Below are 26743 nucleotides of genomic sequence, written 5' to 3'. Positions count from 1 at the left end.
GGGGAATGGTTGAAGAAGTGAGGGGACAAAGAAGTACAAATAGGTAGTTACAGAATAGCCATGGGGATGTAAAGTACAGTATAGGAAATGGAGTAGCCACAGAACTTATACAAATGACCCATTGACATGAACAATGGTGGAGGGATTGCTTGAGGGAGTAGGGGTGCTGGATGGAGGAGGGCAAAAGGGGAAAAATCAGGACAACTATAATAGCATAATCAATAAAATATAATATAAGAAAGAATCAACTAATGAATGCATAAATAAGTGGAATGACATTGATGTTTCTCTCTCTCAAATCAATAAATACAAGAAAATTTTTAATGTGGTAAAAGGTGGTAAATTGGAAAATGGAGGCAAAAAATTCCACGCTATCGCCCTGGCTGGTATGGCTTAGATGATTGGGCATCATGCACAAAGCAAAAGGTTCCATTCCAGTCAGGTCACATACCTGGACTGCGGGTTCCATCACGGGTTGGGGCATGTGCAGAAGGTGCCTGATCAATGTTTCCCTCCCTGTCTTTCTCCCTCCCTTCCCCTCTCTAAAAATAAATAAACAAAATCTTTAAAATGTTTCATGCTATCCATAATTATATTCAAGGACACAAAAAGGAAGTGTCTAAGGGTAATGTCATACCCCCTGACCTAAAGCTGGATAACATATTTTTATAAGCTTTTGTTATGATAACATCTTCACACGTCTGCTTCACAGCACTGTCTCTGAGCCCTCTTACCAGATACAAAATGAAATAAATACAATGGGCTGAGCTTGTCACTGATAGCTGGAGGGAGAAAAGTCATCCTTTTTCTTTCTAAACTTTTGTTTCTACAAATGTGGTATTGTTATGACATACACAAGTATGAGGAGGGTAACCACCATGCCAACAGCAAACATGGCTGTTATGACTCTTATTCTGTATTTTTTTTAACTAAATACAAAGCTTGTTTTTTTTTAAATCAACATTAGGAGGCTCATCAATTACACAGAAGAGAAACTGACACCGAAATTGACATGGGGTGTAGGTACACATACTGGCCAATTTCCTAAGCAAATCGGATGCTTCTTTACAGTGCAAACAAACTATTGCAACATCAGTCCTGATTTCAATTAAAGAAGCATTCATTCAGCGCTTACTGTGTGTCCAGACACAACCAGGAATTTGTATCACCAAGACAAAGGGCCAGGTGTCCTGAGACAGACAGGAGCCCAACAACAGAGCATTGCCAGTTGGACCAGTGTTTTATGGAAAAGAGCACAGTACATTAGCTTAATTTAAAAAAAAAATAAAAAAGGTCTTTATTTCAATCCAAGTACACTTTCTGCCGGACAGGCCAAGAGAAATTTATAGGAGCAGAGGGGGTGGACCTCTGGTAGGATTACAATAAAATTAAATTTTTGTGGCCTGGAGATTCCTCTCCCTTTTCAGCACTTTCAACTCTAAAAAATGGAAGAGTAAGTAGCAAGCTGGCAGCAGGGCTGATTTTTGTTGCTGGGGCACAGGATTATGCTGCTGGATTACTTCTCCACTTCTCCACCTGACCTATCTAATGAACAGCTAAAGGGAGGAAAGAAAAATTACTTCCGAGCTCAGAAAACCAACGTTTAAAAAGTCCAGATTCTAAAATCCACAAATTTCTACAAAGTCACTTAGGTACTCACTTAGGGAGGGACTCTGTCTGCTTCAACCAAAGATATTCTAACAAAGACCTTAATCTGGTTGCTTAACCTGCAGGAGCTTAGAAGGCACATAGCAGAAGGGGTACACTGTCAAACAGGGCCGAGACCTGAAGACTGTCAACTGTAATTGTCATGGCTGGGGCGATTCAATGACTCCCAGGCACGGCCCAGTCTAAGGCCCATTCATTCATTCATTTGTTCACTCAATCAACGTTCATCGGAAACCTCCTCTGAGCTCCCTCAGTTCCAGGTAAGACTACCCTCCCTGACTTTAAGGTCTACAGAGCTACCAAAGCTCCTGATGAGACCTTGCCCCTCACCCCGACCCCCAGTGCAAATCTCCTAAGAGAACAGAGACCCTTGGAAGGTATACATATTAGTTTCCAGCGGCTGCTGTAACAAAGTACCACAAACCATGTGGCTTAAAGACAAAAGAAATTGACTTGGTGGCGGTCACTGAGCAGACTGGACTCTTCTTGTAGGTGCACCTCACTCTGCTTCTTCCTCAAACATGTGTGACAAACCCGCTGTGGCCAAGATTGAGAGATCTGATAAATCAGAACTGAAGAAGACAGAAATGCAAAAGAAAAATCTACTGCTTTCCAAAGAAATGATTGAACACGTGAAGCAAGTAGGCAAATCCTAATGAGGGCACATCATCAATATGCACAGTACACACCACAAGCATTGCCTTCTTATTTTAATTCTTTTAGCTTTTTAACTTTGTGAGATGCGAAGAGTAAATGATTGCACTGCCCCTCTTCACATCAGAGAACCACTGACGGTGAAGAAGAAGAACTTGGTGAAGGAAGAAGCTGGTAGGACAACAGTGAAATCTGGAGTAAAAACCAACCTGGTCCAAGGTGTCATGCAGGCTGTAAAATGCAGTTTAATCAGAGGGCTCCTTTTTGTGTGTGGTTAAAATAATTATAATTATTGGAATGTACAATTTTTTAACTATACAAGTAAAAAGTTTTAAAACCTGAAAAAAAAAGACAACAGAAAACTATTCCCTCAGCTTTGAAGGCTACAAGTACAAAATCAAGGTGTTGGCAGGGCCTGGAGGCCCTGGGGAAGAACCCTTTCTGCCTCTTCCTGTTTCCAGTGGTCCCAGGCCTCCTTGGCTTGCAAATGCATTAATTCCAATCTCTGCCTCCATCTTCACACGGCCACCTGTTCTGCGTCACTGTGCCTTCTCTTCTTCAAAGGACACCAGTCATTGGATTTAGGCCTGTCCTACATCTAGAGTGGTTTCTTCTCAAGACCCTCAACTAGTCTGCATCTGCAAAGTCCATATTTCCAAACAGGGTCACTTCTGAGGCTGCAGGTAGACACAAATGTTGATTCTGTATTGGAATATTGACTCAACCAATGACACAGAAGGCCATCAGAACAAGTTCCCTTTATTTCGCATGCCCAGAAGTCCAAGTCACCCCCAACTTTTATCCCTGTCCCCACTCTGACCTTGACTCTGCACATGGCAAAGAGGCACAAATTATATCACTCCCCTGCCTGTAACTCTCAGTGGCTCCCTTTGTAAGAAGGCCATGTCCCAAATTCCTGGTTGGGCCTCAGCCCGGTCTGCCCTTTTGCACCCTCCTACCCCCCACCAACTTTCCTTCCTTCTCCTGCCCTTGCCTTGATATCTTCCGCTGTGCTCCTGGCACACACAGCTTTACCTTCACACATCTCCCTGTGCAAACACAACCAGGTCACTCCAGCACTAGAAGCTTCCCCCTTGTCTGGACGGCTGTCCTCCAGATTGTCATTTGGCTCAGACTATTGTTCAAATGTTAAGTCCTTGGAAAAGCCTTCTTCGTCCATCCTATTTGCAATAGCACCTGCACCCCAGCACAACTTAGGTCACTTGACTGCATTACCCTAATTTGATTTTTCTTGCACTTAAGACTATCTAAAATAATTTACTTCTGTATTTGCTTATTTACAGTCTGTCTCCTCCAGTAGAATGTCAGCCCCACGAGAACAGGGGCTTGCCTGGAGGGGTTCGCAGTATAGTGAGGGCATACAGACTTGTCGACAGCAGTAAAACTTAAGAGGCCAGACACTGTTGGGTAGATTTTATCTTCACAACAATCCTACAGGGCAGGTGTTCTTACCATTCTCATTTTACAGATGAAGTCACTGAGGTTAAACAACTTGCCCAAGGGAAGGCAAAGGTCAAACCGGGTGGTCGTAGATCTGTGCTTTGGACTTCTAGCCTGCCTCCCAAACACAGATGGCAGCTCTTGGCCAAGAGGCATATAAAGGTTATATAATAATAGCTCTGTGGGGGCTGGGAGAGGAAACTCTGTTGCATGTGGGTGGGAGCTTCCCTTTGCTGCTCAGTTACCAGGCAGAGGGGGCAATCAACATATGCAGAGAGATTGTTTCCGGTCATCCTATGTGAGCACAGGGAGGGGACAGAGGACCCTGGCCCCATAGCTAAGGTGTGAGCATAAGTCCAGCAGCTGCAGCTCACTTCAATCTGCAACCCTGGTTCTATGTGCCTATGTCCCTGTTGCACTCTAGAAAGATGCAAACTCCTACGTGTCCAGACCTGTTCCCTCAGTCTGCGGCTAAGACCTCTACATTCTCTGCTCCGTACGTGTAGCTCTGCTCCCCACTGGCTTCCCTTGGTCTGGGATCGACTAGGCCCATTTCTGACACTGACAGCAAAGAGGGGACAGAAAAATTACAAAAAGCAGAAGAGGGACAACTATTCAAAACAACTAAAGAAGCAAATGGCTCTTTGGCCAAATATCTGCAAGTCTTGCTCCCACAATTCATTCAGGTCTCAGTTCAAGTGTCACCTTATCAAAGGCCTTCCCCCATCACCCTCCCCATCCCCACAAGCTGTCCCTTTATCCTGCTTTGTTTATCAATCCCTGACATTCCATTCGTATGTTTTGTAAGTTTACTTTACTGTCTGGGTTCCCCTTCCTGCTGAGGGCAGGGCGTTTGTCCCAGTCACTGGTGTGTATGTGCAGTGCCCAGAGCCCCGCGTGACACACAATAATCACTCCATAACCAGCGGTGAGCTCAGCGAGCACAGACCCGCACACCTGGAAGCCAAAGGCAGAATGCACTCACTCTATGTAACAGCTGATACTGACAAAGATCTCTCACGGAATCAAGGCAGAGAGAGGTATTTATCTTTTTTTTTATGATTAAATGAGATGTTCACAAAACCTGTAACAAAATTTTCTAGAATATAGCAAGCCCACAAAAACATTAGCTATTATTACAGAAAACACTCTAGGAAGATTCGCATGATTTTGGTAAACCTTCCTTATCAGGTACACGCAGCTCACTTCCTGAGAGTCCCAGAGAGAGAGAGAGAGCGCTTCCTGGAGTTTTCCAGGATGGCTAACCACTGGGGAAATCGGAGGTAGTGTGGGTGTGGTCAGTGCCTTCTAAAACTGAAAATAGAAGAGACTCTAAATATGCTGCTAAAGAAATAAGCATACAGTCCATTGTCAAAAAACTCGTGACTCGTAGAAAAACGAGAAAAGGTTTTCCAAGTGACGCGTGTGGAGCCCATGGAGACGTCATGTGTGGAGGGATGTGTCAACTATGCATATCCCCATGTTTGTGCTTCTAGGATCAGTTGTGTTAAGGGACAGATCTCTATTAGTATTCAAGACCACAGAAACTAGTCTGTTTTACAAATCACCATGTAATTAAACAGAAGGCGCATGAGATCTATTTTAAGCACATCCTTTCTTTATTCATAGTATTCCACTCAATGTCCAAGTCCTCTCTAGCCAAAACCACAACTTAAAAACTGCAAACTCACTGTACTATGTTCTAATTGCACCCTAAAACCAAACTGCTGGACAAGCTTGGTCCCCGTCATGAAGGATGGCATAAGGAGGCAGACAGGTTAAAAGATGGGAGAAAAGGTGGGAAGAGGGGTAAAGCTTGAGGGTAAGACAAGACAGCAAACTCTAAAAGAAGTGTTGTTCATATTAACGATTGTTAAAGGAACATTTCATTCTAAGTTGAAACACACGATGAACTTCTTTCAACTGTCCTAGTTTTCAGATCACCAAGCAGCAGAGAGAGTTAATGATCCTGAGATGCTAACACCTATTAACTCCTCTGTGCCTGGAACTGTCTTAAACTCTTCATAAATCTTATCTTTACACCTAAAAGGTACCCCTTTCCCAGACAGGCAAAATAAGCTTCAGAAAAGCAACAGCGCCCCCGTGCCCCACGAAGTAGATGGGATTCAGAGCTGGGAACGAAATGGTGCTGTTCCAGAGCAACGCTCTTGGGGCTACACGGATCACTCCTAAGCGCTGTCATGCCACAACGTTTACCCAGGTTCATTGCCAACAGAAAACACAAAGCAAGTGTAGTCTGTTTTCATAAAGGTGAATATATTCACTATTTGAATCCTGAAATTGTAACCCTCCTAATGTTTCATGTTTAAATATTCTTTCATAAAAGGGTATTTTGTCATGAAAATTCCCCCCAATCATAAAAACAAAATTCTAAATGAGAAATTAATAAAAGAATATAACAGGGCAACTTTTTTTAATCCTGGCCCGAGGTCATTTTTCCATTGCTTTTTTTTTTTTTTTTAAGAGAAAGAGGAAGGGAGAAGAGAGAGAAACATTGACTCAAGAGAGAGGCACTGATTGGTTGCCTCTCGAACGCACCTGAATGGGGGATCAGACACTCAACCTTGGAATGTGCCCTGACGGGGAATGAAACCAGCAACCTTTCAGTTATGGGACAATACGCGCTTAACTGAGCCACACTAGTCAGGGCTTATGGTATATGTTTTAAATATCCTTATTCTGTAACATAGAAAGTAGATGATCCTGCTCCGGCTGGTATGGCTCAGTAAATTGAGTGCTGGCCTAGAAACCAAAGGGTTGCTGGTTTGATTCCCAGTCAGGGAATGCGCCTGGGTTGTGGGCCAAGTCCCCAGTAGGGGGTTTGTGAGAGGCAACCACACATTGATGTTTCTCTCCATCTCTTCCTCTCTGCCTTCCTCTCTTTCTAAAATCAAAAACAAACAAATAAACAAACAAAAAAAGCCATATATGTATGGCCCTGTCCAGGTAGCTCAGTTGGCTGGAGCATCGTCCTGATACACCAAGGTGGTGGATTCAATCCCCAGTCAGGGCACACACAAGAATCCACCAATGAGTGCATAAATAAGTGGAAAAACAAGCTGATGTCTCTCTCTCTCTCCCCCTTCTCTTTTTCTCTAAAAATTTAAAAACATAAATCATAAATGCATGTTTGTCCTGGGTCTCAATATAAAATGAACTTCTTACTGTGGGTCACAGTCAAGCTTTAAAAGCCTTTGTACTGTTTTTCTTAGGGTAATACATATTCCTTAAATTATAAGAAGAAAGTTTAAAATCATCTATGATCCAGTCACTCACTGATGACTGTAACTGACGTTTGTACCTCCCAGGCAGCACATGTTTTTGTATTATGCAGACACTAGCTAGACATGCTGGCACTAAACACTCCTAACTCCTCTAATGGAGCGGCATGATTGAAATAGAAAACTGACCCTCAATGGCAGTGTGCCACAAATGGGGGGGGCGTCCTTGAAGAAGACCAACTAGTGTCACTTCAGGTGCTTAGACATCCATCAATCTCTGATTACATCGATTGATAGGCGGAATTGATTCTTAGCACCTTACTCACCCACTTCGCAATCTTCCATCTTAAAGGTAAGCATCTAATTCTACCATTAATGTTTTCAACACAGATTAGATCAAATCAGATTATATATTTGCCTGGAATTTTGCTTCCAAGTGTTGAGTGTGGTTTATTTTTAGCCCCGAGAGTGATGGAATTTGTGTTAACAGGTCCTGGTGAGAATAATCAGTTCACAGCCATGCTCGGGGCAGAGCCAATGTTCAAGCACAACGAAGGATGACTTTGAAATGCAGCAAACCCAGCATACGTGCTCTTGTGAGCATCAGAGGAGGTTTTAATAGTAAGAAAGTAAAATTGTGGGAAAGGAATAAAGTAGCCAGGGCCTCATAATGCCTCACAGCCCATCTCTGTTAGCATGGATTCACCCCCACAACCAGGAGAACTTCTCCTGGGGGAACTGTGGAGACTCACGCAGGATTAGGAAGTCTGTTGGGATGGCACCACCCCAGCAGTGGGGGGAATTACACATATAAGGACCTCATACTGGTGATGCTACAAAGGAGAGATGCGTGGAACGTGGCGCTGAGGACCCACAGGCACAGGAAAGTGGTCCTCAAAGTGAACAGGAATGCAAGCGTCATCAATTAATCAGTTTCCTATCAAACATGGGCACCCTCAGCAAACATTTATACATTTATATCCAAATGAGTTTCTTATTTCAAAGCATAAAGCAAGCTTTCTGTTTGACAGAAAGCTTCCTGTCACAAGCATACAGGAAGTTTATGATAATCTAACAACCTACTTAGTAAGCAGTTTTATTACATAGTCACACTCATTCTGCTACCCTACTGTCCACAGCGGAGCTACAGCAGCAGAACTGAGTGAATGACTGTGATAGAGCAGCGACTTTCAACTGGCGTGCCCCAAGAATTTTAAAGATATGCGACACCTGCCTATGTAGTTAGGGGCACTGACCTCTTTTCCATTAGTTTGTCAAATTAAAAAACATGACAACACCAACACAATAGCCATTTCATGTGAATGAATCCAAATCATGCCTTTTATTGTGTTAGATCGGTAAAATATATATTTCTCCGTGTGCTGCAGAGTTTCAGTAATTACTTTATGTGTGCCACGAGATGAAAAAGGTTGAAAACCTCTGTGACAGTGCCCTTATGGCACACAAACCAGTAATAGTTACTTAGTGGCCCTTTAAGAAAAAGCTGGCCCGTAGCAAGGATTCCTGGTGAAGCGATGTGCCTCCCGAACAGGTGAGACATCTTGAATAAACCTGTGGCCACTTCTTCCTGTACAATGACCCTTCTTTCTCTACCGAGGTCATTTACAAAGGGGTGTACAAAGAGCTGCAAGATGTAACAGGAACGCCAGTGGGATTTGGATTGGTGTTAAACCAATTTCAGACAAGTGTGACTTTCAGGGTTGCAAGGAATCTACTCAAAACCTCTTCTCTGAAACCGATCTGGATGTTCCAGCACTGAATCCAAATGAGGATGAAGACACCTACGAAGGGCCACAGCAACTGTCCGCATGTGGCCTGGGCCGTGCGTTCCCCCCAGGTTGGAGGGTACAAATCTGGGGCCACGGAAACTCTCCTCTTTAGCAACTTTCTTCTCTTTGTACTTTGCCTTTGAACCACAGGACGCAGACCCACATACACACACCTGGCACGTGCCTGTCTCATTCAAACGCAAGTGGGCCATGCAACCCTGTAAGTTGAAAATACTAGAGAAGAAAAGAAAGCCTGCCCTGACCAGAGAGGTTGGGCATTGTCCCACAAAGTGAGAGGCTGCTGGTTCAATTCCTGGTCAGGGCACATGCCTGGGCTACGGGCTCAGTCCCTCGTCAGGGCGTGTACAAAAGGCAACTGGTCCATGTTTCTCACACTGACACTTCTCTCCCTCCCTTCACCTCTCTCTATAAATAAGTAAATAAATATTTTAAATTTTTATAAAAGGAAAGAAAAGAAAGCCCGCTGTGGAGAGTCACCACCGTTCTTGGCTCTCCAGGTAAGCATCACCTGCCCCAGGTAAAGTCCCTGGGAGATGATGGAGTGTTTCCCCAGCACACGGAGACTCTTGTGTCTGTCGGGAAAAGACCTTTATTCATCGTGTACTGCATCATTTGAAAGCCAAACCCAAATCTCAATGCCATTCTGACAATATTTCTATTAAACAAAAACCCTGTTTTAGTGGGGACTTTTAAAATCAATCTGCCACGAAAAGCTTCAGAACAAGTTAATAATGCAGACGCCTGACTCACACTCCTCCACAAAGAGCACTCCTCCACAAAGAATCAATGGACTTTGTTCAACATATCAAAACAGTTAGTAGTTCAGCGGTGGTTCAATTAAAACGCTGTTCTTCCTTAAATTCTTTCTCATATGTCTTTTTTTAAACAAACAAGTATTCTGAAGTCATGGGAGTATCAGAATCAGGGCATGGCTGGGTTCAAACCAGAACTCCATCTCTCACAGCAGACCTGACATTTACTGAATGCGCATCACACGCAAGACACTGAGACGCGTACCCACAACCACTACTTCTCAGCCCACTTTTAAAGATAAACACACTGAAGTTCAGATCGTTGAAGGGACTCGCCCAAGGTCAAGCACCTAGGAAAAACTGGCAGAACTGAAATTCAAGCTCAGCCTAACTGCGAAGCCCTGTTTTGTTTTCCCCCACCTCTGCACCATGGCAGAGGTCTGTGCCACAGACGATGCCCAAGGTCTGTGACCTCCTCTCTTGTGGGACAGGCCACAGGAGGTGCTGTTTTTCTCTCTGCCTCCCCGTCTACTCTTTGGAAGCGTACATTGGCACAGCCTGTCTTCGGATGGTTTGCCTTAGGCCTTCTGTGTCACAGTCCTGATTGAATCATACTTCCTACAAGTTATGCCAGCTCGCCGAGCTGGGTTCTGAGGGTTCACAGATTCCTGGCTCGCCTCTCCAACTGTGAATCTTAATGTCAGTTTAAGGTCATTTCCTGTTGGCCAGAGGTGTTGCCTACATGTGGGATCTGCCTCTCAACGTTATTTCTGGAAGGTCTCTAATTGCCGAGGCCCTGCTAGACGGTGAGCCCCATCAAGGAAGGAAGGACTAGCTGGCTCATTCACCACTGTATTCCTGGAACTTGATAACTATTTACTAGATGAATGACACTTACCTTTGCCACACTTCAAGAAGGCAAGCAATCTAAGGCACAAGAAAATTAAGGCAACTTTCCCGAGACCATGAAAGAGTAGGGCTTTTCTTACGAAGCAGTGTAAGAACAGCCATAACCATAACCTGGACGAGAGCAGCCTGGCGCCTCTGCCACAACGCACTCCGCCGCGGGACTGGAACAACGGGAATGGGTCTCGAAAGTCACTGTCCTCAGCTCCCAAGTCTTTGGCAACAAGATAAAAGACAACCCTGGATATGGGCTGTACGTGTGAATGAATCCAACACGGGGTGAAAACTAACAGTCCTTGCTCCCCCTGCCAAGTTCTCACAAGCTCCCTGAGGAAGAAAGCCTTCTCTCAGCCTACCGGGAAGGGAGGAGGATGCCCGCCCCGGAGAGGGGCGCAGAGGTCTCCCAAAGTGCCATCTTCCCCTCTGCACCCAAACAAGACTGGTGCTGAGTAGGTTCTCGTTAACATCGTGGGTAAAGCATTATTCATGGATGGTGAGATTCTTAGTAATGTCATTGTGAATTAGGACCTATATTAGGTGTTTCTGAATTTCCTTGCGTGACATATGGACTGTATAAGTAGAGGTCTACTGGTTTCATTAGAAGAGATGCTGGGAAATTAGCCTGAATACCAAGACACTAAATGCTTTTATGGTGAGAAAATATATTCCATGTCAGGAGAGGCAATGGGAATAAACACACAAATAGAAAATGGACTGGTTCATCTCGGTGTGCCCCCGAGTATTCAGAAACTTGGCCACGCACTGGAATTTTTGCGCCAATGCTTCTGGCTGCACTTGGGAACATGCCGACAGGCTGTGACTTAGTAATTCCCGAGAACCTTCCTTTGAAGGTTTTGAAATCATATTTAATACAAAGTATCACAAAAAGATTGACTAATCATTGATCAATAAAATATATTCCTTTCCACAGAGTGCCTCTTTTTAGCTTCAACCTGAAAAGCACTGCTTTCCTGCTGCCCGCCCCCCCCCAGGGATCAAAGACAGACTAATGTCAGGCCCTTGAGCACAAAGGAAAATGAGCATGACTTATCTCCGATAAATCTGTGCCTTCTGTGTAGCCAGGAGTGGATTGTTCTGGGACAAAGATTTTTTTTTCATGAGTCAGTTTACTCTGTAACTCACAAAAAAGAGTGTCTTCCTTTCTCAGATTTTTTCTGACATTATTTTTAAGGTCAAAACTAGAAGGTGTCCCCAGCAGGTTTGAAGCATGCACTGAATCCACAGAGACTGAGGCAAGAACCCAGGGAAGGACGTGAGTCTGGCACAGCAACCGGGGATGTTTGCTGCATAGAAATCTGTCTTAGTGGGAAATGCACCATATCCATGCTCTTCTCTAGAAACAGGAATCTTCTAGAATTCATGCCAATGAGACAGAGCTGAGGGAACAACTGGTAAGTGTCCACTTCTCCACCATAGGTACCTTTCCCCTCCTTTCCCCCTGCACTTGCTTGTCTTTGCCAACCTCCTCTTGCCATCCTTCTCTGTTTTCACATCTTTCCTCTCTCTTCTCCTCCTCCCCCTGAACAACCTTCTACTATGGTTGCAAGCCAGTCCGCTTAATTTCAATCCAGTTTAATCTGGGCCAACAGGTTGCCATTCTCTGCCCCTTGCCAGACGGGCTGGCGTGAAAGGAGCTAGTTAGCTACCTCCTAAGGCCAAGCTAGCCCTGTGTTCTGACAGGCTGAGAGATCTCTGGTCACGACCCAAGGCACCACCAGCATCTGTGTTCTCCGGTCAAGGGCATTCATTTTCATCACGATTAATCAAGCACATTCCTAAAATGATGCCGTCTTCAGTTGCTGATTTCTTTCTTTTTGTTTCCTCCCTTCCAGGAAGACCGTTTCACAGAACAGGGAGGAATCTGCCTACCTACCCAAAGAATGAAAAATGGAATTTTCTTGGGATAAGAAGTTTCTACATGAAACACTGCAATTCCATTGCCTTGCACTGTAATTTTAGGTCACTATTTACTCAGTTATGATAGTCCACGTAAGTGCAAAATTGTCTTCTCCCAAGACTGGCAGAGCAGCGCTGCCATATACAAACCAACTGAGCAAGTTAGAAATTTAGTCTCTAATAAAAATAAGTATGGGGAGCTTTACAAAGTCTACAAAGCAATAAAGAGATCATAATCTGTTGGCTAATCACCTCCTGATAATGAGGTCATGAGCCTCGGTGCCTTGAGACCCAAATCATCTGTCAGGGAGATTCCTTTCTCTCTCTCTCTCTCTCTCTCTCTCTCTCTCTCTCTCACACACACACACACACTCTTCCCAAGAAGAGAATACCCCAATACATGGCCTCATCCCGCTGACTGTGCAGTCAGTCAGAACTCCCCTCCCTGGGAAGCCGGCGGGAGGGGCGTGGTTTACAATGGCACTGGCCACAAAGGTATGCCATCAGCAGGACAGTTGACAAGAAGTTACTTAAAAAGTACAAATATTGATACATATAAAGGGCGACCCCCCAAAAAAACAGAATTTATTTATGAAAAAGTGTGTATTTATTCTTAAATGTTTAAATTTCAGTCACCTTCCAAGTACTCTCTGTTTAATGCAGTACACCTACTGAGACGTTTTTCCTACTGCTCTAAAAAGTTTTTGAATTCATCGATTTTGATGCCTTTTAGTGCGTTGCCGTTTTCTCGTATCATCTCTTCCACATCAGCAAATGTTTCCCTTTGAAGAGTTTTTTCATCCAGAGAAACAAAAAAACATCGCTCAGGGCAAGATAGGGTGAATAGGGAGGGAGGGGCACAGGGGTCATGTTGTGTTTTGGTCAGTGCAGTGTGGGCAGGTGCACTTGTAAATCACCCATCATGAAGTGGGCAAACGTGTTGGAAGAGTCTTCAAAAAAATTCAATGAAGCCGAACGAGTCTTCAAAAAAATTCAATGAAGCCGAACGCAGCCTCTCACAACACCAGCTGGTACACTGATACAGATGGGTTCCTAGAACACTCACCTAGTGGGAGAAGCCTGTACTACAAGGGGCCTGCCCTTCAGAAGATAATTTCAGGTGTTTTTTTTTTTGGAGGGGGTCCCCCCTTATACATGATCCAGGCATCCAGAATTTTATAGAAAATTGATTCAATTCAGGCTTTTGAATACGACACGTCTGTTGAGCAACGGGCCTTAGAAGACTCAGGAAGGCTGCCCACCAAGGGGTTATATCTGGATCAAGTTAACTCTGCCTCTGCTTTCCTGGCTGATACCACGTTGGCCTGAAGAACCAGGAGGGTCCTGGATAGGGGGGGCAACTTCCTTTTAAAGCATTTTACGTCACTGACATAGGTTCCTCTTTAATGGTGATGTAGAATAAATAAAAGAGGTGTATGGTAGTTAAATGAATAAACAATGTATTACACACACACACATACACACACACACAGTTTATGATACAGCAAAAACTGAACTTCCCGAGTATGAAAGGGCCCTACCCAGGTCCGTCAGCCTCCCTGCACCTCTGAACCCCAACAACAGACTGGAGGGGCCCAGGAGTTTAGGCAGAAATATATTGCATCTGCCCCAGCTCCCCATGACCTCCTTGATTTTCCTAGGTTTATATACCCTTAGCTAAAAATAGAGGATCTTAACCTAATCTTACAGTGGGTGAAATTATGCAAAACCCCACTGTAAATAAAACAGCAATACAAGTGAATGATGAAAAGGGGTGTACATTTATGCACAAAAAAGGAGGCAGCCTTACTGGGCAAGTTAAGTGAATTTTTCAGAGTCGGTGTCTGTGATGGTGAGACTCCAGTCATCGCCACGCTGCTTTCCCCAGTGATCCACGCATAACAGCGACACCGCTGTGCCTTCAACCGGCAACTGCTCCTCAGCAAATAAGCAAATGACAGTGAAGAACTGCAGTGCATTTTTCCACGTATAATAAATACAAAACACATGCAGGTTTGCTCTTCGTGCAAACACAACTTTTAAAAGTCAGTGTTTTTCATTCTGAAAAATGTGACTATAGCATATGTATCACATCCAAGTCATTACTTTATTGCTTTTGACCAAAGTTCCGTGCAAATCGCCAGAAGAAGGGAGAGTACAACGTGATCTTCAGAAAAAATGTCACAAAGCTTCAGAAAGAATACAGCCAGAATGAGTTTCTGGGTTGGAAAAGAGGTAACATTTTAAGGTTTCGTGTACGAAGGGCATGGCAAGGCGATTATAGCGTCACGTCCATGTAACTGTAACAGCCAACATTTCATTAGCTCTGATTTGCGAGAAAGCCAAGGCAATAAAAAGAAGAGACACTAAAAGTTAACTGCATGGTACATTTGGGGAACTGTAATTAGTTTGATTTGGCCAGAGCACAGGATGCAAGGGAGGCGCAGAGGACGAGGCTGGGAGAAATCTGCCCAAGAAGGACGTCAAATGCCACACAAAGGGGCTTGGACTTGTTGCAGAAGAGGCTGTGCTGACCCAAGAGACTCAGAGAAGAATGCGACTTGGGTCTTGTTATTAGGAAACTTACCACCTAATGGAAGTAACACCCAGAGAGGTTCATGAGGTAAAGAAAGGCAGGAGGGAAATGTATTATGAAGGGGGAGATGGGGAGTAGAGCTGGGACAGTGGGATTCTTCCCTGAGAATGAGGCATTTCAGCTGGGCCCTGGGGCGGGGTGGGGTGGGGGGGGGCGGGGAACAGAGCTGGGACAGTGGATGGCAACAAAGGAGACAAATGTATGGGAACACGTGGAGGCAGAAAAACACCGAATACACTGGGGAAGTGATGAGAATTTCACCTGAGCCCTAGAGTAAGATGCACAGGAAGCGCCCTGCAGGAGGAGGCTCCCCTTTGCCCCTGTCATTCTCTAAGGCATCGTACTAATAATGATTGGCCATTACTCCTGTTTTACTGTCTCTACCTCTAAAGGAGGGGCGAGTGAACTTAAAGAGTCAGCTGGTAACTATGTTAAGCTCTGCAGGTCCTATGGTCTCCATCACAACTACTTAGCTTGACTGTGGCGGCATGAAAGCCACGGACAACACATAAATACGAGTGACTGGGTCCCAGTAAAACTGCACCTCCAGAAAGAGGTGGCGACCGGGAACTGGCCAACAGCAGGGATTTGGCAGACCCTGCTCTCCGAGGCATGACGGCCTGTGTGCTGGGCACCTAGCAGGACCTCATGTGGCAGTGCTGAGTGATTGCTTGTTGAGTGGCTGAATACAAATGAATAAGCTATAAAGTCAGTTGAAATTCCACTCTATAAGGAAATTTGTGTGTGAGAGTTTGGACTTTATTTTAGAGGGCGTGGGATACCATGAAGGTTTTTTCTCTTTTTTTTTAAGTTAGGCTCACTGAGATATAACTCATGCAATAAAGTTCACCCTTTCTAAAGTGTATAGGTCCATAAATTTTGACACAGTCGTTTAGCCAACACCACAGAGGGCACATGCCCTTTACTCCAAAAATGTGCCCACAAGGACATTTCCTTGTGTCCCTTGGCAGTTAATCTCTCCTATCACTACCAGCCCCGGGAACCGCTGATCTGATCCCTGTTCCTATGATTTGATCTTTTCCAAAATGTCATATAAATATTCCCTTCCGCGTCTAGCTCCTTTCACTTTGTACTAGGCTTCTGAAACCCGCACGTTGCTGTGCGCCAGGCATTTGTTCCTTTCTGGATTGAGGAGTAGCATCCTAGTCCCTCTGAACGGAAGCACCGCCCTCGGTCCACCCTCTCATCAGCTGGAGAACATCTGTCTTGTTTTCAGGTGTTTGATGATTATGTATAAAGCTGCTATAAATATTTTTATACAAGTGTCTTATAGCATGTGTCTTTATTTCTCTTGGGTAACCTAAGAATGAGACTGCTAGACCGTAGAATGAGTACATGTTTCACTCTCTAAGGAAATTCCAAAATGTTTTCCAGAGTGGCTGTATTATTTTGCATCCCCAACAGCAATGAGAACTCCAGCTGCTCTGCAATCTCACCAACACTTAATATGTCAGTCTTTTCCAATCTAGCCATTGTCCACACAGAGAATGCGAACGGTTCTGCAGGGGCCAACGGGAGGAGGAACTCTCCCAGGGCTAAGTCAACTCCTCATCACATCAGTGAGAAAGACTGGATGGAAGTGGGGCAAAATGACCCCAGGCATTTCTCTCCGGGAAACAGAAAGGCCTATTTTCATTTGGGGGTCTTGTCAGCATAAAGCTGGAAGTGGGCAAGAGAACTATTTTTAATATTGATGTCAGATAGGAAATAGTCAACAGAAGCTCCATCTCAATACATACCACAGGGTTATTAGGCAAGGCCCCACAGAGTTTGCAGGACCAAAGGATGAAAGGTTGGGTGTTTTTTTTTTTTTTTTAAGATTGTATTTACTATTTTTAGAGAGAGGGGAAGGGAAGCAGAAAGAGAGGGAGAGAAACATCGATGTAAGAGGGAGAAGCATCAATCGGCTGCCTCTTCCACACACCCCAACCAGGGACCAAACCCGCAACCCAGGCATGTACTCTGACCGGGAATCAAACCAGTGACCTTCCAGTTTGCAGGACGACACCCAACGATCCGAGCCACAAGTGTCAGGGCCAAATGATGGAGTTTTATAATGGCTCGTGATTGGTCTGAGGCACGATAGTGTAGTGGATATATTGAGAAATGAGAGGAAGAAACACTTGAGGCAAGAAAGTTAATGGGCCAAGAGTCAGGAGAATTCAGCTGAGCCCCTGATAATAGCTCTGGAGCCCAGACAGGTTGTCTCTCTTTGCCTCAGTTTCCTCATCAGTAAAATGAGGGGATTAGACAAGATGAATTCTAAGGCCCTCTTTGGGTTCTACAATTCCAAGTTTCTAAGACTGATCTCCTCTGGCTGAATGTCACCTCACCCTGGCCAGATTTTTAATGTCCTCCAGGTATTTCCATAAAAATTGGGTTCCACAAGGTGGAAGGACATCAGACAGTGGTCATTCTGTTTATGACCGCCTTTAAACCCTAGAAAGAAGCCCTGGCTGGCGTAGCTCAGTGGATTGAGCGCGGGCTGCGAACCAGTCATCGCAGGTTAGATTCCCAGTCAGGGCACATGCCTGGGTTGCAGGCCATAACCCCCAGCAACCACACATTGATGTCTCTCTCTGTCTCCCTCTTCCAACTCTAAAAATAAAAAGTAAATAAAATCTTTAATTAAAAAAAAAAAAAAAGAAAACCACTGTTTTCCCTCCCCAGTGGAAGAAAAAAACAACACCCATGTTATTAAGGCATAAAAACAGTTGAACAAATTCAGGGACTTTCTGGAGACAATACAGGCTTTTCTGGTGCCTTGACTGAAGAGAGACAGCGAAGATATTCAGTTACCCAAATTTGTGACACTAGCATAAATCTGTTACGTACATAAGAAAATATTGGTTTTGAATCCAAAAAAAGGGCCCAGGACTTTATGAATCTTTGAAGGTATGACTAAGAGATCTAAATTTGTTTAGGTTGGATAAAACAAAAAAAATCAGAAATGAAATTTATTTCATTCTAGCCTGATCACCCTTTTTTTTTACAGCTTTATCAAGATGTCATTAACATACACTGAGTTACACATATTTACAGTATACAGGTTGATAAATGCTGACATATGCAAACCCACGTGAAACCATCACCTCAATCAAGGAAATAAATGTGTCTGTCATCTTTCCAAAGTACCTGTGTACTTTATAATACCTCCCACCCTAGATTCCCCCACACCCAACCCTGTCCCAAGTGACCACTCATCTTCTTTCTGTCCCTGAAGATTAGTGGGCATTTCTGAAATGTCACAGGAGTCAGCCCAACAGCATGCACTCTTGTTCTGATCTGACTCTCTTACTCGGCATAATGACTGCAATTTCTTCCGCATCGTCATGTGTACAGCTGGTTCTTTTTTATTGCTGAGTAGTATCCCACTGAACAGATCTCCCGCCATTTGTTGCTACATTCACCTGTTGATGGACATCTGGTTGTTTCCAGATTTTGAGCATTACAGACAAAGCAGGCCCAGGCACTTGAATTTTTAATTCCTGCCTTTACTAGTTAGGAATGCCTCTGTCCTCTTTCAAAGGCATGTCCATACTTAGCCACAGGCTGGTAACTGGGGAGGCTGGGTGAGGTACACCGGGACCTTCACACCATTCTCTCCACTTTTGTGCAACTTTCAACTTTCACATGATAGAAAAAAAATAAGCGCTTTATATAAAGTGAGGTTTTTTTGGATGTGCCAATACTAAAAATATTTAGTAATTCTACAGCTGAGCTAATGGGTCCCACTTGGGGACCTTATTTAAAGAGAGTTTAAGTTTGGTTCCCGTATTTGGTTTATTAGAGTCATGGGAAATATTTACTAAAAATACAAATTCATTTTTCCTCTCCTCAAAAGTACTGAATCAAGTCGCACCACCAAGACACTCTCACGAGCAGTTTGGAAAACGCTGAATTCTCTTTCCAAATGATCTAACCTCCAGTTTCTGCTGCTTTTTGGGAAAGGGGGACAATAAACTTAATCCTCTTGCTGTCATCTCTGTCTCCTCCTGCGCTCTCCGTGGCTCTTCCATCCTTCTCCAACGCTCAGGGGCACTGATGTGAGATGCAGGAACCCACTAACTGCAGAGGGAAACTGTGATGCGGGAATAATACAGAGGAACTAGAAAGACCATCTGGCAAAATGGGAGATAATATAAAGGGGGAAAGAAACAAGCATAAAGAGCAGGAAGTGTGTGAGGAAGTGAAACGGTGCTCCCCGTCATCTTCCTGTTCCTCCCGTCCGCATTAACCCGGAGTCTCTGTAAGGCCAGGGGAGACCGGAGTGTCATTCCGGAGAGGCAAACAGAGCGAGTGAGGCGTCATCAAGATTTGAACCTCGTCTCGAGTTGAGCTGGCTAATTCCAGGCATCCTGGGGATAGTGACAGGAGCGCCTGCTTTTGTCAGAACCTGCCTGGAATTTTGACCTCCGTTGTCTCTCTGCAGATAAACAACCTGATCCTCACATACACATTAAACCCTGTCCTGGGCTCCAGGCCAAGTCCTGTCCTCAGCTTGGAAAGGTTTATTAGTGGAAGTAGTATTAATGAATACTTACTTACTGAGAACCTACTGCAGGCTAGCCAAGGTGTGAGGAACTTCCACATGTGAGCTGCAAACGAGGCTTCCTATTTTATAAATAAGGACACTCTGAGTAACAGAGTATTTACTTGACCTGTCTGAGATTATAAAGATAGTATGATGCTGAAGTGAGGATTACAAACCAAGATCATTTGACTCCCTAAACCACGGTTTTTCCTAGGGGACGCATAATCCCATGGTGGAGGAGCCTGGGCTCTGGAGCCAGAATGTTTGGGCTCAAATCCTGACTCTGCCACTTACTAGTGTGTGGCCTTTGGCAAGTTGTTTAACTGCTCTGTGCCTCAGTTTCCCAGAGTAGAATGCACTCGATAGGATTTTTGTGTGGATGACACATATTCACATAATACTTCGCCCACGTTAAGTACCCCCAAAACGACAGCCATCTGAACAAGGGTCGAAGCCCATCGAGTTCTTCCTGCTCTTGAGCACCGGTTCACTCGGGCCACTCGGGCTGCTGTAGCAGAGCACTGTGGCCCGGGTGGCTCACAAACAGAAATGTACTCCTCACAGTTCTGGAGTTCGGGGAGTCCAAACCGAGGCACAGACTGGGGATCTGGTGGGGGCCTACTTCCTGGTTCGTAAAGGGCTGTCTTCTCTCTGTGTCCCCACAGGCAGGAAGGGCCAAGGGGCTTCCCTGGGGTCTCTTTTATGGAGACACTAACCCCATTCATGAGGGCTCCACCCTTCTGACCTAAGCACCTCTAAAAGGCTTCACCTCCACACACCATCCCATTGGGGAGTAGGTTTCAACATATGAATTTGGAGGGGAGACATAAGCATTCAGTTTATAGCACCAGCCATAACTTCAGCTTATTCCTGAGGTCAAGCCGCATCCCCGTATTTGAGTTTAAATACAGAGCCTGATGACCGACTCAAGTGCCCCTGGGGCTGGAACATCTTGCCAATCTCTTCCTTCCCCCCACCCTCACTCTTGCGTCATAACTGGCATCCTGTCCTGGGGCCCCAGTCTGAGCTGGAACCCTCCCCACCCCAAAGTGCTTCTCTGATGCTGCCCGGCAGGCTGCCTGCATCCTCCACCCACTTGCCTTCCAGAGGCCTCTCTTCATATCCTGATGGCCATCCCTGCTGACACCCACTTGCCTGGGTGGTCTGGCACAAGCCTGTTGTGCTTTCTAGGTGCAGCTCCCTTTAATCGTCAGCGGTGGGTCTGTCCCACCCCGGAGAGCACTTCCGTGCCTTCCAAGGTTCTGAGCACCACCTGCCCAACTCTGTCCTCACTCCACCCCTTCCTGCGATACTACAGGACAAGACAGAACACACTTCTCATTATTGTGGACACAGTTTTGTCTTAGCATAGCCAGTGTGTACTGATATGTGGGTGCCAAGGAAGGGAAGCATCCCTCCCACTCCTCATACTCCGATTCTGCCAACTGCTATGTTATTATACTTGCTCCAGACTCATGCGTCAAGGAGCAGTAGTAGTGGGCTGTTGTGGTGCAGCTTCAATGGGCACACAAACCCATGTGCTCAGAGCAAAAAGCTTCACAACCTCACCCAGCCGAAGATCTGTTTAAGCCTCACACTAATAATTTACAGATGTAAACAGACAGTAACTGCATACAATGTTCTCCCGCTATTGACCTTTTGCTCACTTAAATAATTTTTACTAATAAAATATCAGAGGCCTAAAAGGCAAATTTCACTTGCAAATACTATTTCTTCCCTTTAGGTAATGACTGTTTTCAAAGAGACACTAAACAACCGGAATGTTGAAAAACTGAGTTTTCCCAAGTGTAACTCTTATACACAGATGACAGCAGCATAAATATTACAATCACTTTGGAAAACGTGTGCATAACTCTACTCTCCAAGACATATTCCCTAGAAACACGCTCTCGCACGTGGGTAGTAAGAAACACGAAGTTATGTTCCCAGCAACAATGTTTATAAAAACAAAACTCTGGAAGCAATCTATTGTGCATGGATCAAAGAATGGAAAATACATCATAGCGGATTCACATAAAGGATACTATTGAGCCACAACAATGAATTAATTGGAGTTATATGAATCTCAGGATCAAAACTGTCCTGAGGGCACTGTCCTGGCTGCCGTGGCTCCATGGGTTGGAGCATCACCCTGTGCACCAAAACGTTGTGGGTTTGATTCCCAGTCAGGGCACATACCTAGGCTACTGGTTCAATCCCTGATCAGGGCACATATAGAAGGCAACCAATCAATATTTCTCTGTCTCTGTCTCAAATAAAAAAATATATTCTCGAGTGAGAATTTTTTTTTTTTAAAAAAGGGTCAAAATGTTGACTGGAAAAGGGCAAATTCTGCAATACAATGGGGAAAAAAACAGTCTTTTCAACAAATGGCTGGGACAAATGCATAGCCATGTACAAAAGAATGAATTTGGACTAGTGCCCTATACCATATACAAAAATTAACTCAAAATGGACTTAGGACCTAAATGTGAAAGCTTAAAACTATAAAACTCTTAGAAGAAAACTTCAGTATAATCTCTGTGACCTTGGATTAGGGAACAGTTTCTTAGCTATGCCACCAAAAGCCGACCAAGGAAAAAACAGATACATGGGACTTCGTTAAAAAGTAACTTTTGTGCTTCAAAGGACGTTCCCAAAAAACTGAAAAGACAACCCACGGAATGAGAGAAAATATTTACAAATCATGTATCTGACAAGGGCCTAACATCCCAGAATACAGAAAGAACTCTTAAAACCCAGCAATAAAAAGGCAAATAACTTGAACAGAAATTTTTCTAAAGACATACAGATAGCCAATAAGCACATGAAAAGATGCTCAACGTTCTTAGTGGTTAAGGAGATGCAAATGGAAACCACAGAGAGATACTTCGTCACGCCCACCAGGATGACTGGGATCAAACAGACAGTAACGAGGGTGGCCGAGGACGTGGAAACGCCAGGCCCCGCCCACCACTGCTGGGGATGTAAAATAGAGCACCCACCGTGGAAAAGAGCTTGGCGGGTCCTCGACAAGTTAAACAGAACTTTATTATGACCCATCAATTCCACCCACAGTATATATCCAAAACAATGAAAATCTGGTGTTCAGACAAAAGCTTGTCAGCGAATAATCAAAGCATCAGTATTCATAATAGCCAACAAGTGGGAAAACCCAAATGTCCGTCAACTGGTGACAAAATGTGGTCCATCCATCCAGTGAAACTCAGCCATCGGAAGAAATGAGGCGCTGATCCACGCAACAGCGTATGTAGATGAGCCTTGAAAGACTGTGCTCAGGGAAAGAAGCCAGGAGCAGGGGCCATGTATTCTATGACTTAATTCATACGAAATGTCCAGAATACGTAAACCCATACAGATACAAAGCAGATTAGTGGTTGCCAAAGGCTGGGGAAAGTAGAGAATGGGGAGTGACTGCCAATGGGTACAGGGTTTCTTTTTAAGTGACAGCAATGTTGTAGCACGAGACAGTGGTGATGGTTGCACAAGTTTGTAAATACACTAGAAACTACTGATCTGTAATATATTGAAAAGAGTGGGTTTTATAGCACGCACGTTACACGTCAACATGAACACTGAATAGAAAAAGACAGCAAGCTGTTGAAGGCTGCGTCTTCTCTGACACTGTGTGCATAGGGAACCCGGGGTCCAGGGAGAGGCACATAACATGTGAGTGAACTTGTACCATTCTTATTAAGCTGGGCATGCATTCATGGGTGTATTCAATAGTTAATAAAAATCAAATTTTTAAAGAAAAATAGTTTGGGGGTGGGGTGAGGGATAAATGCAGACAACTGTACTTGAACAACAATAGTTAAAAAATAATAATAATAGTTTTCCCGTTTTTCAAGCCACAATCAGTACAAAAATCAGATCTCTATTTGAATGACCGTAAGGTAGTAGTCAGCCTCAACTAAGCAAGCACTATGTGCAAAGCACCATAAAACAAACATGAGAGGTGGGGAGTTCCAAGAGGCGGTGACAATTGCGGTCCTCGAAGGAGGCTAAACCTGGAGCAGCCACCAACCCCTCAACCAGCTTCCTCATCGAATAAGCTCAGCAAAGGTTCTGTCACTCCCGGCAAACTGGCTAGTATTAAGGAATCCATTTCACACAATCAAACAATTATACAATAATATGACATAGATTTTACTTTCAGAACATCAACATTTTATTCTGAATATTCATTTCATCTCCCTTTTATAAATCTTTTGGGGACTCAAATGCAGGTGGAATTAGAGCGTGCCTATGAGACTTCCGTTTTCACTGGAAGTACCGAATTTTGTGGACTGTAAGACGCACCGGGGCCATAAGATGCACTTAGGTTTTAGAGGAAAATAAGAAAAAAAATTTTGAGGCAAAAAGTGTGGTAAAGTATTTAATAACATAAATAACATAGGCCACCCCCCCACACACACACACAGGTAAGCACACAGGTGAGCCAGGTAAGCTACATTTGGACAATAAGACACACCCCCCTTTTCCTCCCAAATTTGGGGGAAAGTGCGTCTTATAGTCTGAAAAATACAGTGATGTGTTTTTAAAATCCTGACTTAAGTGATATTTTTAGATTATCACACATTCTCATCTAGGCTCTATTAGTTTCCTTTAGAATACTCATATAATGACATCTTGAAGTGCTTTTTTGCAAGATTCAGTCTAGATAAACACAGAAGCTTTCTAAAAACAATTGCAGTGTCCCTCAAGATTTACAATAGCTTTAAGTTAATCTAAAATTGTATCTATGTGTCTAATTTTACCAAAATATGGCAAATGCAAATAATCTGAACTTGAACACTCTTTCTATTATGAAGGTCAATATTCTTATTTTATACCACAGCTTCAGGAACATATACTCCAAAATGTATCACTCCAGTAACTATTTTAGGACTATCTGCCACAGTCTGTCCAGAAAAAGTCCAACCATTGTTAACATAATGAGGACAGTTTGTTGTGACATCGATGTAACCTGGCAGCCAAGGACAGTGGACTGGAAAGTGCATGTGTGAACAACAGTCCATGGGGGTGGTAGACGCTGTTGAGGGAGCATGTGCACTGTGTGGCCATCGCATTCAAAGTGACTGAGTGAGTAGAGCAATGAATCTGAATCAAATTTTCCGTTAGGCTTGAACATTCCTCTGCAGAAACTGTTCTGATGATGATTCAGAAGTCTGCAGCTATGGATAACTGGTGATTGTACCTTTATCACAACAACTTGCCTATTCATTCATCACATCTCATGCAAAGATTTCTGGCGAAATGTCAAATCACCCAGGTGACTCAGTCTCCTACGTCCCAGATTTGGCACCCTGTGACTTCTGGCTTTTCCCAAAACTAAAATCACCTTTGAAAGGGAAGAGATTTCAGACTGTTGATGAGATTCAGAAAAATACAACGGGGCAGCTGATGGCGATTGCTAGAACTGTGTGTGGTCCCAAGGTGTCTGCCTACTTTAAGAGAACTGCGGAGTCATTGTCCTATGTACAATGTTTCTTGTATGTTCTTCAATAAATGTCTCTATTTTTTATATTACATGGCTGGATACTTTGTAGACAGGCCTTGTATATTCATTTTAGGATCAACTGTCTATACTGATACAATTAACTTGATAATGAAAATGGATGTCAACTTTTCTTTGGCTATAGAAAGCAACATTGTTGCTGGAGAAAGGGAATGGAACTTGTAGCCAAAGAGCCGTGGGTCTCAATTCAGCTCTGCCATAGACTGTCTCCATGACTTTGGCAAATTCTGTGAACCTCAATTTCCCACCTATAAAATGAAAATAATAGGATCTGCCTTGGAGGATGATGGCAAGGATGAACTGAGGTGATGAACACAGTGGTCCTGGCACACTGGAATGCTCCACTGATGTCAACCCTCTGTTCTCTGTCTGTGAAAGCAAAGCCTTGCTAGGTAAATGTCCACGCAGACAAACATAATTTTAATTAAGTGTTTAGACACTAAAAAAATTGGCTTCACCATTTACTAAATTTTCTCTCCTCTGCATGCTAAATTATAATCTTAGTTAAACTGTGTTGCAAAATAGCTAATGAGAACCTTATTTTAAAAATTAAAACTAATGAGGAAGGAGAGCATAATCCATTCTTAAGCTTATTAATATAATTAGGGCTTCATCTCCACACCTCAATGCATACTGGTTTCTGCAACCAAGGTAAGCAGTTGTGACCTATATTTTAGGATTGAGATGTCATTGAAAGGTCGGGGCTTAGATGAAGACAGAAGGACATGCTTACCACATCTGTCACTAAGTCAAGAGTAGCTAACATGGTAAAAATAAAAGAAGCAAGAATCAAAACACTCTGTCCAATTTGACATCACCAGCTGCCATTCATCTCACATACACCTCGAAGTTGGGTAGAATGGTGGTTGTTGCTCTGAGGCCACTGGTTTCTATAGAGCTCACACACCCAGGGGAGAGAGACTTAGCTGTGCCAGGAGGTGCCCTGGATAAGACCTGAGTGAGCTGATTGCCTTGTCCAAAGCAGCTAGCAGTTTGATGCAGCTTCTGACATCGCCCACGCCAATGCTTGAGGCAGACATCAACCAAGCATGAGTCTTCTAACCGGCCGAGGAGGACACTCACAGGAGAGGTTACACCGCAAGAACAACCACCCTCCCACGCTGATGCTTAAGCTAAAAGGCAAGGTGATCAGCATGCAAGGTTATAATAGAAAGGATTCTGACAATGGGTAGGAAGCTGCACTGTTTTAACACTCCGGTTCTTCCTATGATTTTAACTTAAAAGAAAGAAAATAATCATAAATAGGTGAAAGCTTAACGAGAGGTCAATGGGAAACAATGTTGACTACCACATTCACTAAGGATCATACCCTACAGGGAAATACAAGTATATATACCTACAAGTACGTGCATATGTATTTGTGTGTGTGGTGTGCGTGTGTGTGTACACGGCATGTTGAAAAGAGGTCTCCCATTTAAATAAAGAGTACATCAGATATAAAAAGAATCACATCGAGAAAAGAAGGGTTATTTTTAGGAGGAAGGCTCCAATTACACAAAATAAGGAAAGGACATTCACTGCTAAGTAAAATGAGCCGATGTCTTTCCCTGTGTTACTACAGGAAATCGGCATGGCACTGCTTAAAAGAGCAGGGAGTCTATATATAAAAAATGGGCAT

The 26743-nt window shown here is 43.9% G+C and overlaps 2 protein-coding genes across 4 annotated transcripts in view; one reads left to right on the top strand and one right to left on the bottom strand.

Moving 5' to 3' along the window:
• PITPNC1 (phosphatidylinositol transfer protein cytoplasmic 1) overlaps window positions 1–26743 on the bottom strand; it is a 225825-nt gene that overhangs the window by 182885 nt on the left and 16197 nt on the right. The window lies entirely within an intron of this gene.
• Window positions 1707–2401, top strand: LOC114504322 (thymosin beta-4-like). The gene has a single exon (XM_036033469.1). The coding sequence runs from the start codon at window positions 2190–2192 to the stop codon at window positions 2322–2324; it is 135 nt and encodes a 44-aa protein (XP_035889362.1). The 5' UTR covers window positions 1707–2189; the 3' UTR covers window positions 2325–2401.

The sequence above is a fragment of the Phyllostomus discolor genome, chromosome 8 (assembly GCF_004126475.2).
Source record: "Phyllostomus discolor isolate MPI-MPIP mPhyDis1 chromosome 8, mPhyDis1.pri.v3, whole genome shotgun sequence".
Classification (NCBI taxonomy): Eukaryota; Metazoa; Chordata; class Mammalia; order Chiroptera; family Phyllostomidae; genus Phyllostomus; species Phyllostomus discolor.
The sequence above is the reverse complement of the archived record's forward strand: the minus strand, read 5'-3'. Positions and strand labels throughout refer to the sequence as shown.